This window comes from Cetorhinus maximus, chromosome 23 (assembly GCF_964194155.1).
Source record: "Cetorhinus maximus chromosome 23, sCetMax3.hap1.1, whole genome shotgun sequence".
NCBI classification, from domain to species: domain Eukaryota; kingdom Metazoa; phylum Chordata; class Chondrichthyes; order Lamniformes; family Cetorhinidae; genus Cetorhinus; species Cetorhinus maximus.
Window position 1 is genome coordinate 23,628,213 of NC_135901.1, and position 13,022 is coordinate 23,641,234.

The window sequence follows — 13,022 nt, forward strand, 5'->3', positions numbered from 1 at the left end:
CTTGATTAGTCCCGTTCGGCATACTTCTTTAATAGCCTTCTGTCTCATTTGGTTTGCATCTTAAGTGTTCAATTCTGTTTTAAACATCACTTGGTGTAGTTCAGGAGCCTCACTCTGGCAAGACAGTACCCACTGTAATTGTTGCAGAGGAAGACCGTGGGCTGAGAAGGTGAGCAGTGAGCAGGATTCACTGGTCTCTGTTTTCCCTGGAACTACTTCTCAGAAAACTGAGCTTTCCATATCTCTGGTATCCCAAATTATAAAATGGATATAGAGACACTGGAGAGGGAGCAGAGAGGATTTACAAGGATGATGCCAGAAATGTGTGGATTTACATATCAGGAAAGGATGAACAAGCTGGATTTCTTATCGCTTGGAAAAGAAGGCTTGAGGGGTGACCTAATCGAGGTCTTTAAAATGATGAAACATTTTGATAGAGAGGATACAGAGAGAATGTTCCCTTTTGTGGGGAAGAGCAAAACCAGAGATCATCAATATAAGATAGTCACCAAGAAATCAAATAGGGAATTCAGAAGAAACTTCTTTACTGAGAGAGTGGTGAGAATGTGGAACTCAGTACCACATAGGGAGTGAGTGAAGTGAATAACTTGGATGTGTTTAAGGGGAAGCTAGACAAGCATTTAACAGAGAAGAGAATACCGGGTTATGATGGTAGCTTTAGATCTCCAAAGATGGGAGGAAGCTCGAGTGGAACATGAACACCAACATGGACTGGTTGGGCTGTTTCTATGCTGTTTATCCTATGTAACCCTATGTAAGGCTTCAACTGATCATCCAACCTGGAGAGACACAAGGACACCTGCTCCACAGAGAAACCATGGAAATGTGGGGCTGGCAGGAAGCGACTCAGTTGTCCGTTCCTGCTTGAAACATATCAATACTGCCACACGGGGGAGAGGCCATTTATCAACTTCCTGTGTGGGAAAGGATTCATCAACTCATCCAGACTCCAGAAACACCAACGAGTTCACCCTAGGGAGAAGCAGTAAAACGTGCTGTGTGTGTGGGAAGACATACACTCAATTATCCAGTCTCTGGATAGACCAGCGAGTTGACACCAGGGGGATGCTGTTCATCTGCTCCATAGGTGGGAAAGGATTCGCTTGTGTGTTCAGCCTCATCTACAGAAAATGCGAGAAAAACTCAGCATGTCTGGGAGCATCTATGGACAGGGAAACAGAGTTAATGTTTCGAGTCTGTGTGACTCTTCTTCCTCAGTCCTGAACTAACAAATCTGCAATGTAAAGCTAGTCTCAGTAATAGTGACCAAGACAACTGTCATCAATTGTTGTAAAAACCCCTCTGGTTCACTAATGTCCTTCAGGGAAGGAAATCTGCCATCCTTACCCTGCCTGGCATACATGTGATGCCAGATCCACTGCAATGTGGCTGACTCTTAACTGCCCTTTGAATTGGCTGAACAAGCCACTCAATTGTATTCAAGAAGGTGGCTCACCAGCACCTTCTCAAGGGCAATTAGGGATGGGCAACAAATGCTGGCCTTGTCAACAATGCCCACATTCCATAAAGGATAAAGAGAGAAATCACATTCAAGAATGAACCATGTTCGTTCTGACAATTGGAGTTCATTGATGAGTTGTGCTAAATTGTCGATTTCTCTTTGATAAGAGACCAATTGACGTCCTGTTACTGATTATTCAGTTTCTTATCATTTTCTCCTTTCTTACTCCAGATCATTTCGATTCTTAAACCTTCAGTTACAAGTCCCAGCTCCCCAATCCTGCCACTGAATTTCCTTTCTCACTACACTGCGTTATTCCCTGAAATAATCCCTGCTGTCAGTCCTGAATGAATCCATTGCATGAACAAATGTTGAAATGTTTGCTCCACACCCACAGGGTTTCATCTGTTTAAAGCCACAAACAGAAAGGTCCAGTTTTCTCCTGGAGTTTGAGAAAAATCAGCTTCCAAAATTATACAGAATTTCAGCCAATGAGGGAGACCTGGGCTCAGCTCCACCCCTCGTTCACACGAATTGGTTGGAGGACCAGGGCCTGTCACTCGGTTCTCCAGTCCCACCCCCTCTTCCTATTGGTCAGAGCTGCCGTCAATCACTCGGGCATTGTGAGCTGTCAGGTGTGAGGTTGCTGGACGGATGCTTCCTTCTCTGCTGTCCTATTAGAAGATCCTGTGATTTATAATAATATCGTGATTCATAGTAAACATAATATGATAGAATCACAGAGCACAGATGGTGGCCATTCAGCCCATTGTGTCTGTGCTGTCTCTGAAAATGTGACCAATCCGTCCCACTCTCGTGCTCTTTTCCGAGAGCCCTCCAAATCTTTCCTTATTAAATCAAAGTCCAAATCAGTTTTGAGTTACAACAGAATCTTCTTCCACCTGTCATTCAGACAAGGTGTTCCAGATCATCGTAACTCACTGAGTAAAATAAACTCTCCTCATCTTCACCCTGGATTTTTACCAGTTGTTTTAAATCTGTGTTCTGTGGTTACCAACTATGCTGTCAATGGAAACAATTTTTCCCTATATAGGTGAAAGCTCATCAAAAATGCCCACAACTGTATTAAATCATTCCTTAACCTTCTCTGCTGTAAAGAGAACAACTGCAGCTTCTCCAGTTTCTCCACTTAACTAAAAACCCTCATCCCTGATATATTCTGGTAAATTTTCCCTGCACCCTCTCCAAGGCCTTGACATCTTTCCTAAAGTGTGGTGCTCAGAACTGAACACAATATTTCAGTTTAGGATTAACCCCAGATTTATAAAGATTCAGGATAACTGACTTGCTTTTGTACTCCATGCCTCTATTAATAAATCCAAGGTCCCCATTAACTTTTTTCAAACAGCTTGATCAACTTGTCCTGTCGTATTCGAGGATTTGTTCACTTACACTCCCAGGTCACTCTGTTCCTGCATTCTGTTTAAAATTGTACCATTTAGTTTATACTGCTTCTCCTCATTCTTCCTTCCAAAATGCAATATTGACTGTGAATCACTTTGGGATGTTCTGAGGGTGTGAAAGGTGCTAAATGAACATGAGACCTTTCTTTTTTACAGCTGATTAAAAGTTGTGGATTTTGCTCCAAAGATTAAATTGGGATTGATATTCAAAATTAACTACTTTACTGCATAAACAGCTTCAGCTGGGAGTCAGTCAATTAAGAGAAAAGATCCCAGACAGCGGTTCTTCAAGGTACACTGCAGGACCGACAGCTCAATCAGTTCGACTCTCAGCTCAGGAGACCTCAACAGCTCCACATACTGTCCACAGGGGAGTTCTCCAGGTGCCGTGGGGCCAACATTTGTGTTTTAACTAACACCACCAAAAAAAATCTGGACTTCTTGGTTATTCATCTGATTGCTGTTTATGGAATCTTACTTTGCAAACTGACTGTTGTGAAACAGTAACAATTTGCATTTATAGAACATGTTTATTGTAATAAAACTTCACAAGGTGCTTCAGAGGAGTTTCATAAAGCAAAATTAGAGACCGAGTCACTAAGGGCAATATTAAGGTAGATGGCCAAAAGCTAGATTTGAGAGGCAGTTTGTAACAAGCATCTTTAATCAGGAGAATGGTGGAGACGTTTAGGGAGGGAATTTCAGAGCTTCATGCCTAGGCCTCGCCACCAATGCTGGGGTAATTTAAATTCAGGGATGCTCTAAAGAGGCCAGAATGAGAGGAGCGCAGATATCTCAAACAGTTGTGAAACTGGAGATTAGAGATAGGGAAGGAGAGGGCAATAGAGGGATGTGAAAACAAGAATGTGAATTTTAAAATCGAGGCATTGCTTGACCTGGAGCCAATGTAGATCAGTGAGCACAGTGGGTGATGAGTGAACAGGACTTGGTGTGAGAAAGCACAGGGGCAGCAGAGTTTTAGATGAGATCATGTTTCTGTGTACGGACAGGGTGAGTGTGAGAGGCTTGTCAGGAATGTGGAGACAGGCGATATTATGGAGATTGAAATATCTGGTATCAGTGATGGTCTGGATATGTGGTCAGAAACTCATTTTGGGGTTAAATCTGACACCAAGATTGTGAAGAGTGTCGTTCAGCCTCAGATAGTTCCCAGGGAGAGAGATGGATTTGGTAGTTAGGGAACGGAATTTGGAGAGGCGACCAAAGACAATGGCTTTGGTCTTCCCAATTTTTAATTGGAAGAAATTTCTGCTCATCCAGTGCTGGATGTCGGATAAGCAGTTTGATAATTTAGTAACAGTGGAGGAATGGAGAAGGATGGTGGTGAGGTAGATCTGGGCGTTGTCAGTGTACATGTAAAAACTAACATGGTGCTTTTGGATGATGTCATCTGGTGGCAACATGTAAATGAGAAATAGAAGGGACCAAGGTCAGATCCTTGGGGGACACCAAGTACAAGGGCTTTGGTGAGGAAAGGGAGGTTGGAGGTGGGGCAGTAGTTTGCAAAAGTGATGGGGCGAAGGGTTGTTTTGTTTTAGGGTGGATAATGACGGTGCATTTAATGGCAAGAGGGACAGTATCAAAAGAGAGAGAGAACCATTAACAATATCAGCTAACATGGGGAAGATGGATGGTCAGCAGTTTAGTGAGAATATGGTCAAGGGAGCAGAAGGTGTGTTTCATGGATAAGATGAGCTCTGATGGAGTTAGAGGATAGGAGAGAAACTGGAGAAAGATGTGAATTCAGGGCTTAGACAAGGGGGAACTTTAGAGGCAGTTTGTCTCAGTGGGCTAGTGGAAGAGAGGGAAGCAGCAGAGGCAGCTGATTGATTTATCGCAATCTTAGTGACAAAGAAACTCCATGAGCTCCTTGCACTTGTTGTTGGAGCTCTGGATGGATGAGACAGGGGAAAGAAAGAGCCTTCAAAAGGAACTAACATGTTAGAGATATTAAAAAGATTCAACACACTCTGTTTAGCACAAAGCTGTTTTATTTGACTTTTAGCCACAGTATTAACTACAATAACTGGGCTGAAGTTTATTAACATCAGCAGAAACAGACCCCAATGAACAACGGTTCACCCCAAATATAATTAACAGGAAAATACAATCATTACCGTTATTTGTGAACTCGCTGGTGTAGCAGCAGGTTGGATAACTGAGTGAAACCCTTCCCGCACTCAGAACAGGTGAATGGCTTCTCCCCAGTGTGAATTCGCTGATGTGTCAGCAGGTGGGATGACTGACTGAACACCTTCCCACATTCAGCACAGGTGAATGGCCTCTCCCCAATGTGAGTGCGCTGGTGTGTCAGCAGGTGGGATGACCGAGTGAATCCCTTCCCGCAGTCAGAGCAGGTGAATGGCCTCTCCCCAGTGTGAACTCGCTGGTGTTCCAGCAGAGTGGATGACCGAGTGAATCCCTTTCCACACTCGGAGCAGGTGAATGGCCTCTCTGCAGTGTGAACTCGCTGGTGTACAATCAGATCAGGCGATCGCCTAAACCCAGCCCCGCAGTGAGAGCACCTGAACGGCCTCTCGCCAGTGTGAAGACGTTGATGAAATATCAGTTCCCAGGAACTTTTAAAGCCCTTTTCGCAGTCTGGGCACTTAAAAGGTCTCTCCCCAGTGTGAATTCGCTGGTGTGTCAGCAGGTGAGATGAGTGAGCAAATCCCTTCCCACACTTTGAGCAGATGAACGGCCGCTCCCCAGTGTGAATTCGCTGGTGTACAGTGAGGACAGATAATGTCTTGAACCCAGTTCCACAGTGAGAGCACCTGAACGGCCTCTCGTCAGAGTGAACACGTTGATGGCCAGTCAGTTCCCGGGGACTTTTATAGCACTTCCCGCAGTCTGGACATTTGAAAGGCCTCTCGTCAGTGTGAACTTTTCGATGTTGCAGCAGGGTGGATGAACAAGTGAATCCCTTCCCACACTCAGAGCAGGTGAACGGCCTCTCCCCAGTGTGAACTCGCTGATGATTTTCCAGCTCAGGCGGGTAATTAAATCCCTTCCCACAGTCCCCACATTTCCATGGTTTCTCCCTGTTGTGACTGCATTTATGCTCCGACAAGTCAGATGATTGGCTGAAACCTCGTCCACACACAGAGCACGTGTACAGTTTCTCCTCACTGTGAACGGTGCTTTTTCCTTCCATGTTCAAAATCTGATGGTATTCAGATTATGATAAATTAGGCAACTCTGTCAGATTTTGATGTGATGTTTGATTTTAGTTTCCCGACTGCAAATCCTCTCCTTTTAATACCCTGTGAAATTGATTTAAAACAGAAAAAAAGGAGTGAGAGAGAACCCACAAAAACACAAAGGCAGATGTAAATATGGTAATTTGTGGGGCTGGCATGAGGAAGAAGTGACCATGAAAGCTGCTGGATTGTCGTAAAAACCCAGCTGGACGACTAATATCCTTCAGGAAAGGGAACCTGCCACCCGGTCTGGGCCTACACAAGACTAGATGGGAGAAGAAAGCAAGAGAGAGAAGCAGTAGGGTGGGAGAGGCAAGGGGTGAAGAAGGGAGATTTTACATATCTACAACTCAACCAGAACTTTCACAGAACCTCCCAAATCCTCAACCTCCATCACTTAGAAGGACAAGGACAGCAGGCATATGTGAAGACCATCATCTCCAAGTTCTCCCCAAGTCACATATTGTCCTGACTTCTCTGACATCCAGTACCGGATGAACAGAAATTTCCCCCATTTAAATATTGAAAAGACGAAAGCCATTGTCTTCAGTCCCCGCTACAAACTCCACTCCCTGACCACCAACTCCAACCCACTCCTGGCAACTGTCTGAGACTGAATCAGACTGTTCACAACCATGGTGAAATATCTCACCCCAAACTGAGCTTCCAGCCGCAGATCAGCATCATTACTGAATGTTTTCACCTCTGACTCTGCCCTAGTCCCGGCTCATCTGCTGCTTAAACTTTCATCCATTCCTTTGTTACCTCTAAACTTAACTATCCCATCACACTGCCGGCCGGCCTCCCACATTCAATCTCCCTGTAATCTTGAGGTCATCCAAAACTCTGCTGTCTGTGTGTTTACTCAGACCAAGTCTTGTCCAGCCATCAGCCCTGTACTCACTGATCTACAAAGGCTCCTGATTCATAAAACTCCTGTGAGGCAGCCTGAAAAGGTCGAATACATGAAAGGCACTATACAAATACAAATTGTTATTGTTGATTTTGGACATATACCACTGTATCCTGTAACTGCTTATCTAACAGCATTGTGGGAGCATCTTTACCACACGGACTGCAGTGGTTCAAGAAGGTCAAACATCATCTCCTTCACAGGTAACTGGGGATGGGTAATATCTGCTGCTGGTCTTGTTAGTGAAAGCACAGGGGAGTGGCACTAGCTGATTTTCTCTTGCAGAGAGCGAGCACAGGCAGGACGGGCTGAATAGCCTCGGCCTGTATTGTAATCCTTCAGTGATTATTCGACTCTATGGAAAAGTTCCTAAATTAGAGGCCAGGAATTATTCCTACAACCAATGCCTACCCTACAACAAATCGGCTTTTAATTGGTCCATCTGTGTTTCTAGGCTCGGTTCTGTGAGCAATGCCTGCAATAAAATAATAGCAAAATACTGCAGCTGCTGGAGGTCCGAAATAAAAATAGCAAATGCTGGAAATACCGAGCAAGTCAGGTAGTATCTGTGGAGAGAGAAACAGAGTTAACATTTCAGGGTGTCCGTAATGAATTATGGGTAATAAAGATGGTGCAGAATTTGGTGATCAATATAAGCTCAGATGTGGAAGAGAAATGGACTATAGTTCAGGAAAAAAGAATTCCTGACAATGAAAGATATTGTGGGAAGATAAAGCTGGTAAACCAGCAGCACATAGTCGGGGGATGGGCAACAGTGGAAACCTCATATAGACACAGTTGGCAGAAGCAACTGTAAAATAGTAAACATAACTAAAATACACCAATTATTAGAGGCAGGAGAAGTTGAACAATAGCAGACAGGTGATCAGGGAGGGCAAAGGTGAAACAGAGCAATGGATGGACATGGATTCAGATCCACAGTAAAGGAGCCACACCAGTCCCAGAGCTATGGAACCAAAGCACAGCACTAAAAGTACTAAATTTTAGATGAATATTCAAAAATACTCACCTCTGAAACAACTCCACTGTTTTCAATATTGAAATCTCCTGCTGGAGCCTGCAGCTGGAAAGATATCAGAAACACTGGAGTCAAAGAAAAATCTCCTAGTTGAGGAAATACCCAGGGAACGGAGTGATGTCACTGAGCGTCACTGCGTGTTGACATCACAGACATGAACACAGAACATCTGGGTCTGTGCCAGTGATCACCACACATTATGAAGGATGTGAGGGTCCTTGAGAGGGTGCAGAGTAGATTTACCAGAATGTTTCCAGGGGTGAGCTATATTAATTGGCAGGTTAGGTTGGAGAAACAGGGATTGTTCTCCTTGGAGCATCGGAGATTGGGGGGAGATTTGATAGGGGTGCACAAGTTTATGATCGATTTAGATCAGGTCGGTAAAGAAAAGCTGTTCCCATCAGCTGATTGTAAAAGGATTACAGGACACAGATTTAAGATTTTGAGCAAGATCTACAGGAGGGATGTGAGGAAAACGTTTTACACAGTGTGTGGTAATGACCTGGAACTCAATGCTTACACTCATAGGCTGATAATATCCAGGTCCTGATGAATCAAGTGATTCTGTCAGGTTTTGAAGTGAGATTTGGTTTGAGTTTCCTGTCTGCTAAAAAAGAAGTTTACAAAAGCTATCACTGTCAGTCCAAGAGTAAAATTTCCAAAGAGACAAACATTTCGCTTGATTGAGTTTGCTGTGTGTAAATCCTCCCCTTCTAACCCCCTGTAAAAGGAGTTTCCAAAATCCATCCCTGTCAGTCCAGGATAGAAATTCACAACACTCTCTGCTCCTGCTTCCTTGCCCATTCACCCTGCTGCACATTTCCCCCATCATCGTTGTCGTCGGCAGTCTCTCGATTCGCAGATGACGTCTATTCAGGGTCGTGGGTATCTGTCGTGGGTCTTCAAGTGACTGAACAGACCTGCAGATATTTGGGCACATGGGGCAGGTCGTCCTATGAGGTCGTGGGATCTGGAGAGCAAGATTTGCTTCTCTTTCCTGCCTTCTCTGCTGCTGCTCTGCCTCATCAATAAGGCATCTGGGTCTGTACAAACCAGGGTAATGGAGGGTCAAATTACCGAGGTCAAAGGTTAATGCAGCTAATGGACAACTTGTCCCCATTCTAAATCGGTAACAAGTCCCACCCAGTTATTACAAAAGTTGCCCCTTACAAAGATGGCGGCCACACGTGCGCCCTGCTTCACATCGCTCCCTACAAAGATGGCGGTGGTTAACCTGGGCCCATCGCTCCAAGCTGCGGCCCCATTCGGTGCAAAAGGGGGGACCAGGAAGTTATTTTTCGGGCTTTGCGCTTACACATCATGTTTACAAAACCTTCCCGCCCACCTACCGATCTATCGCTCCCTTCATTCGGCATCTTTTACCAATTGCAGATCTGATAAAGAAGCATCCGTTCGTCGCCAATATCGACACTGCGCATACCTGGAAAAACTCAGCAGGTCTAGCAGCATCGGCGGAGAAGAGCAAAGCTGCCATTTCGAATCCTCATGACCCTTCAACAGAACTAAGTAGAAATAGGAAAGGGGTGAAATATAAGCGGGTTTAAGGGGGAGGGGTGGGGGAGGGTTGTTGGGACAATCAAGCAGTGATAGGTGGAGATAACCAAAAGATGTCACAGACAAAAGAACAAAGAGGTGTTGAAGGTGGTGATATTATCTAAAAGAATGTGCTAATTAAGAGTGGAGAGCAGGACAAGCAAGGTAGCTCTAGAAGGTTCTGCCGAAGGGTCATGAGGACTTGAAACGTCAACTGTTTTCTTCTCCACCGATGCTGCCAGACCTGCTGAGTTTTTCCAGGTAATTCTGTTTTTGTTTAGCTCTAGTAGGGGTGGGGTGAAATGAACGATGGGTAGAATACATTTAAAAATAATGGAAATAGATGGGAAAAGAAAAATCTATATAAATTATTGGAAAAAACAAAAAGGAGGGGGAAGAAGCGGAAAGGGGGTGGGGATGGAGGAGGGAGTTCAAGATCTAAAGTTGTTGAACTCAATATTCAGTCCGGAAGGCTGTAAAGCGCTCAGTCGGAAGATGAGGGGCTGTTCCTCCAGTTTGTGTTGAGCTTCACTGGAACAATGCAGCAAGCCAAGGACAGCCCTCAAGCCTTCTCCTCCCTCCCAGACATATGATAGGGTCCCCCTTGTCCTCACTTATCACCCCACCAGCCTCCGCATTCAAAGGATCATCTTCCACCATTTCCGCCAACTCCAGCATGATGCCACCACCAAACACATCTTCCCTTCACCCCCCCTGGCGGCATTCCATAGGGATCGTTCCCTCTGTGACACCCTGGTCCACTTCTCCATCACCCCCTACTCCTCAACCCCCACCTACGGCACCTCCCCATGCAAACGCAAAATATGCAACACCTGCCCCTTCACTTCCTCCCTCCTCACTGTCCAAGGGCCCAAACACTCCTTTCAAGTGAAGCAGCATTTCACTTGCATTTCCCCTAACTTAGTCTACTGCATTCGTTGCTCCCAATGCGTTCTCCTCTACATTGGCGAGACCAAACGCAGACTGGGTGACTGCTTTGCAGAACACCTATGGTCTGTCCGCAAGCATTACCCAGACCTCCCTGTCGCTTGCCATTTTAACAATCCACCTGGCTCTCTTGCCCACATGTCTGTCCTTGGCTTGCTGCAATGTTCCAGTGAAGCTCAATGCAAACTGGAGGAACAGCACCTCATCTTCCGACTAGGCACTTTACAGCCTTCCGGACTGAATATTGAGTTCCACAACATTAGATCTTGAACTCCCTCCTCCATGCCCACCCTCTTTCTGTTTCTTCCCCCTCCCTCTTGTTTTTTCCAATAATTTATATAGATATTTCTTTTCCCACCTATTTCCATTATTTTTAAATGTATTCCACCCATCGTTCATTTCACCCCACCCCCACTAGAGCTCCCTTGCTTGTCCTGCTCTCCACTCTTAATTAGCACATTCTTTTAGATAATATCACCACCTTCAACACCTCTTTGTTCTTTTGTCTGTGACATCTTTTGGTTATCTCCACCTATCACTGCTTGATTGTCCCAACAACCCTCCCCCCCCCACCCTTAAACCAGCTTATATTTCACTCCTTTCCTATTTCTTAGTTCTGTTGAAGGGTCATGAGGACTCGAAACGTCAACTTTGCTCTTCTCTGCCGATGCTGCCAGACCTGCTGAGTTTTTCCAGGTATTTCTGTTTTTGTTTTGGATTTCCAGCATCCGCAGTTTTTTATTTTTATCGACACTGCGCATGTTTCACAGCCTGGCCCCGCCCCTTATCCACCCCCATCCACTCGGTCCTCCAGTCCCGCCCCGTCTTCCTATTGGCCCGGTGCTGCCGTCAATCACCTGGGCATTGTGACAGTTTTAAACGCTGAGAGCGGCTACAGCCTCAGCCATCGCGTTCTGAGGTCCACACTCTGTGCCATGCGCCGCCATATGAACACACTCGACCTCTCCCTCCAGCAGCACCGCCGCACCCTTTTTCAAAGCTGCGCATGCCCCCAGTTTCATTTTATTCTTCGTCTCATCCGACGCCTCAACAAGATACTTTTTCTCTTTCACTCAAGTACTAAGGAACGCAAGCTCCAACAACTCATCGACACCAAGACCCATCCAGGACCCTCCACCCCTGCCTGTCCCTCTGTCCCCAGCCCGTCTTCCAATCCCAGCCCCGGCCGTGTATTCACCATACCCCCTGACCTTCCCCTCTTCGACGCTGAATGTTCAGTGCTGAGCAAAGGACTTAGTTTCATACCCTTACGCCCTCATCTCAATGAATTTCGGGCTCGGCACGATGCTGAACTCTTCTTCTGCCACCTTTGTCTCCGTGCTCACTTCTTTGGGCAGGAGTCCTCTCCCCGTTCAACGGATCCTTTTACCCGCGTCCAATATTCTCCCTCTACCTGGACCCCTCCCTCTGGATTCTTACCTTCTCTTGATCTTTTCATTGAGAACTGTCGGCGTGACATCAGTCGTCTCAATTTCGCTGCTCCTCTCACCCATTCTAATCTGTCTCTCTCTGAACTTACTGCACTCCATTCTCTCAGGTCCAACCCTAACATTGTCATCAAACCCGCTGACAAGGGTGGTGCTGTTGTTGTCTGGCGCACAGACCACTACCTCACAGAGGCTGAGCGTCAACTCGCAGACACTTCCTCCTACCTCTCCCTGGACCATGACCTCACCACTGAACATCAAGCCATTGTTTCCAGGACTGTCACTGACCTCATCTCCTCTGAAGATCTTCCTTCCACAGCTTCCAACCTGATAGTCGCCCAACCACGGACAGCCCGCTTCTACTTCCTACCCAAAATCCACAAACAGGACTGTCCCGGCAGACCGATCGTGTCAGCCTTTTCCTGCACCACGGAACTCATTTCTCGCTATCTTGACTCCCTTCTCTCTCCCCTTGTCCAGTCACTTCCCACCTACTTCCGTGATTCCTCTGACACCTTACGTCACATCAACAATTTCCAGTTCCCTGGCCCCAACCGCCTCCACTTCACCATGGACGTCCAATTCTTCTACACCTCCATCCCCCACTGGGATGGTCTGAGGGCTCTCTGCTTCTTCCTCGAACAGAGGCCTGAACAATTCCCATCCACCACTACTCTCCTCCATCTGGCTGAACTTGTTCTCACACTGAACAATTTCTCCTTTAACTCCTCTCACTTCCTCCAAATAAAAGGTGTGGCTATGGGTACCCGCATGGGCCCCAGTTATGCCTGTCTCTTTATGGGGTATGTGGAATATTCCTTGTTCCAGTCCTACTCCGGCCCCCTCCCACAACTCTTTCTCTGGTACATCAATGATTACTTCGGTGCTGCTTCAAGCTCTTGTTGGGACCTGGAAAAATGTATTAATTTTGCTTCCAATCTCCACCCCTCCATCATTTTCACATGGTCCATCTCTGACACTTCCCTTCC

The 13,022-nt window shown here is 46.0% G+C and overlaps 2 protein-coding genes across 2 annotated transcripts in view; one reads left to right on the top strand and one right to left on the bottom strand.

The window, feature by feature from the left end:
* LOC144697447 (uncharacterized) overlaps positions 1-8,938 on the bottom strand; it is a 28,250-nt gene extending 19,312 nt beyond the window's left edge. The window contains exons 1-3 of the mRNA XM_078569424.1: positions 8,604-8,938; positions 8,075-8,128; positions 5,073-6,194 (exon numbers count right to left, since the gene is read on the bottom strand). Of these exons, the coding sequence (XP_078425550.1) occupies positions 5,073-6,085 (1,013 nt within the window). The 5' untranslated portion in view covers positions 6,086-6,194; positions 8,075-8,128; positions 8,604-8,938. The remainder of the gene's footprint in view (positions 1-5,072; positions 6,195-8,074; positions 8,129-8,603) is intronic.
* The window catches only part of LOC144697382 (uncharacterized), a 62,361-nt gene that overhangs the window by 8,313 nt on the left and 41,026 nt on the right, over positions 1-13,022 (top strand). The window lies entirely within an intron of this gene.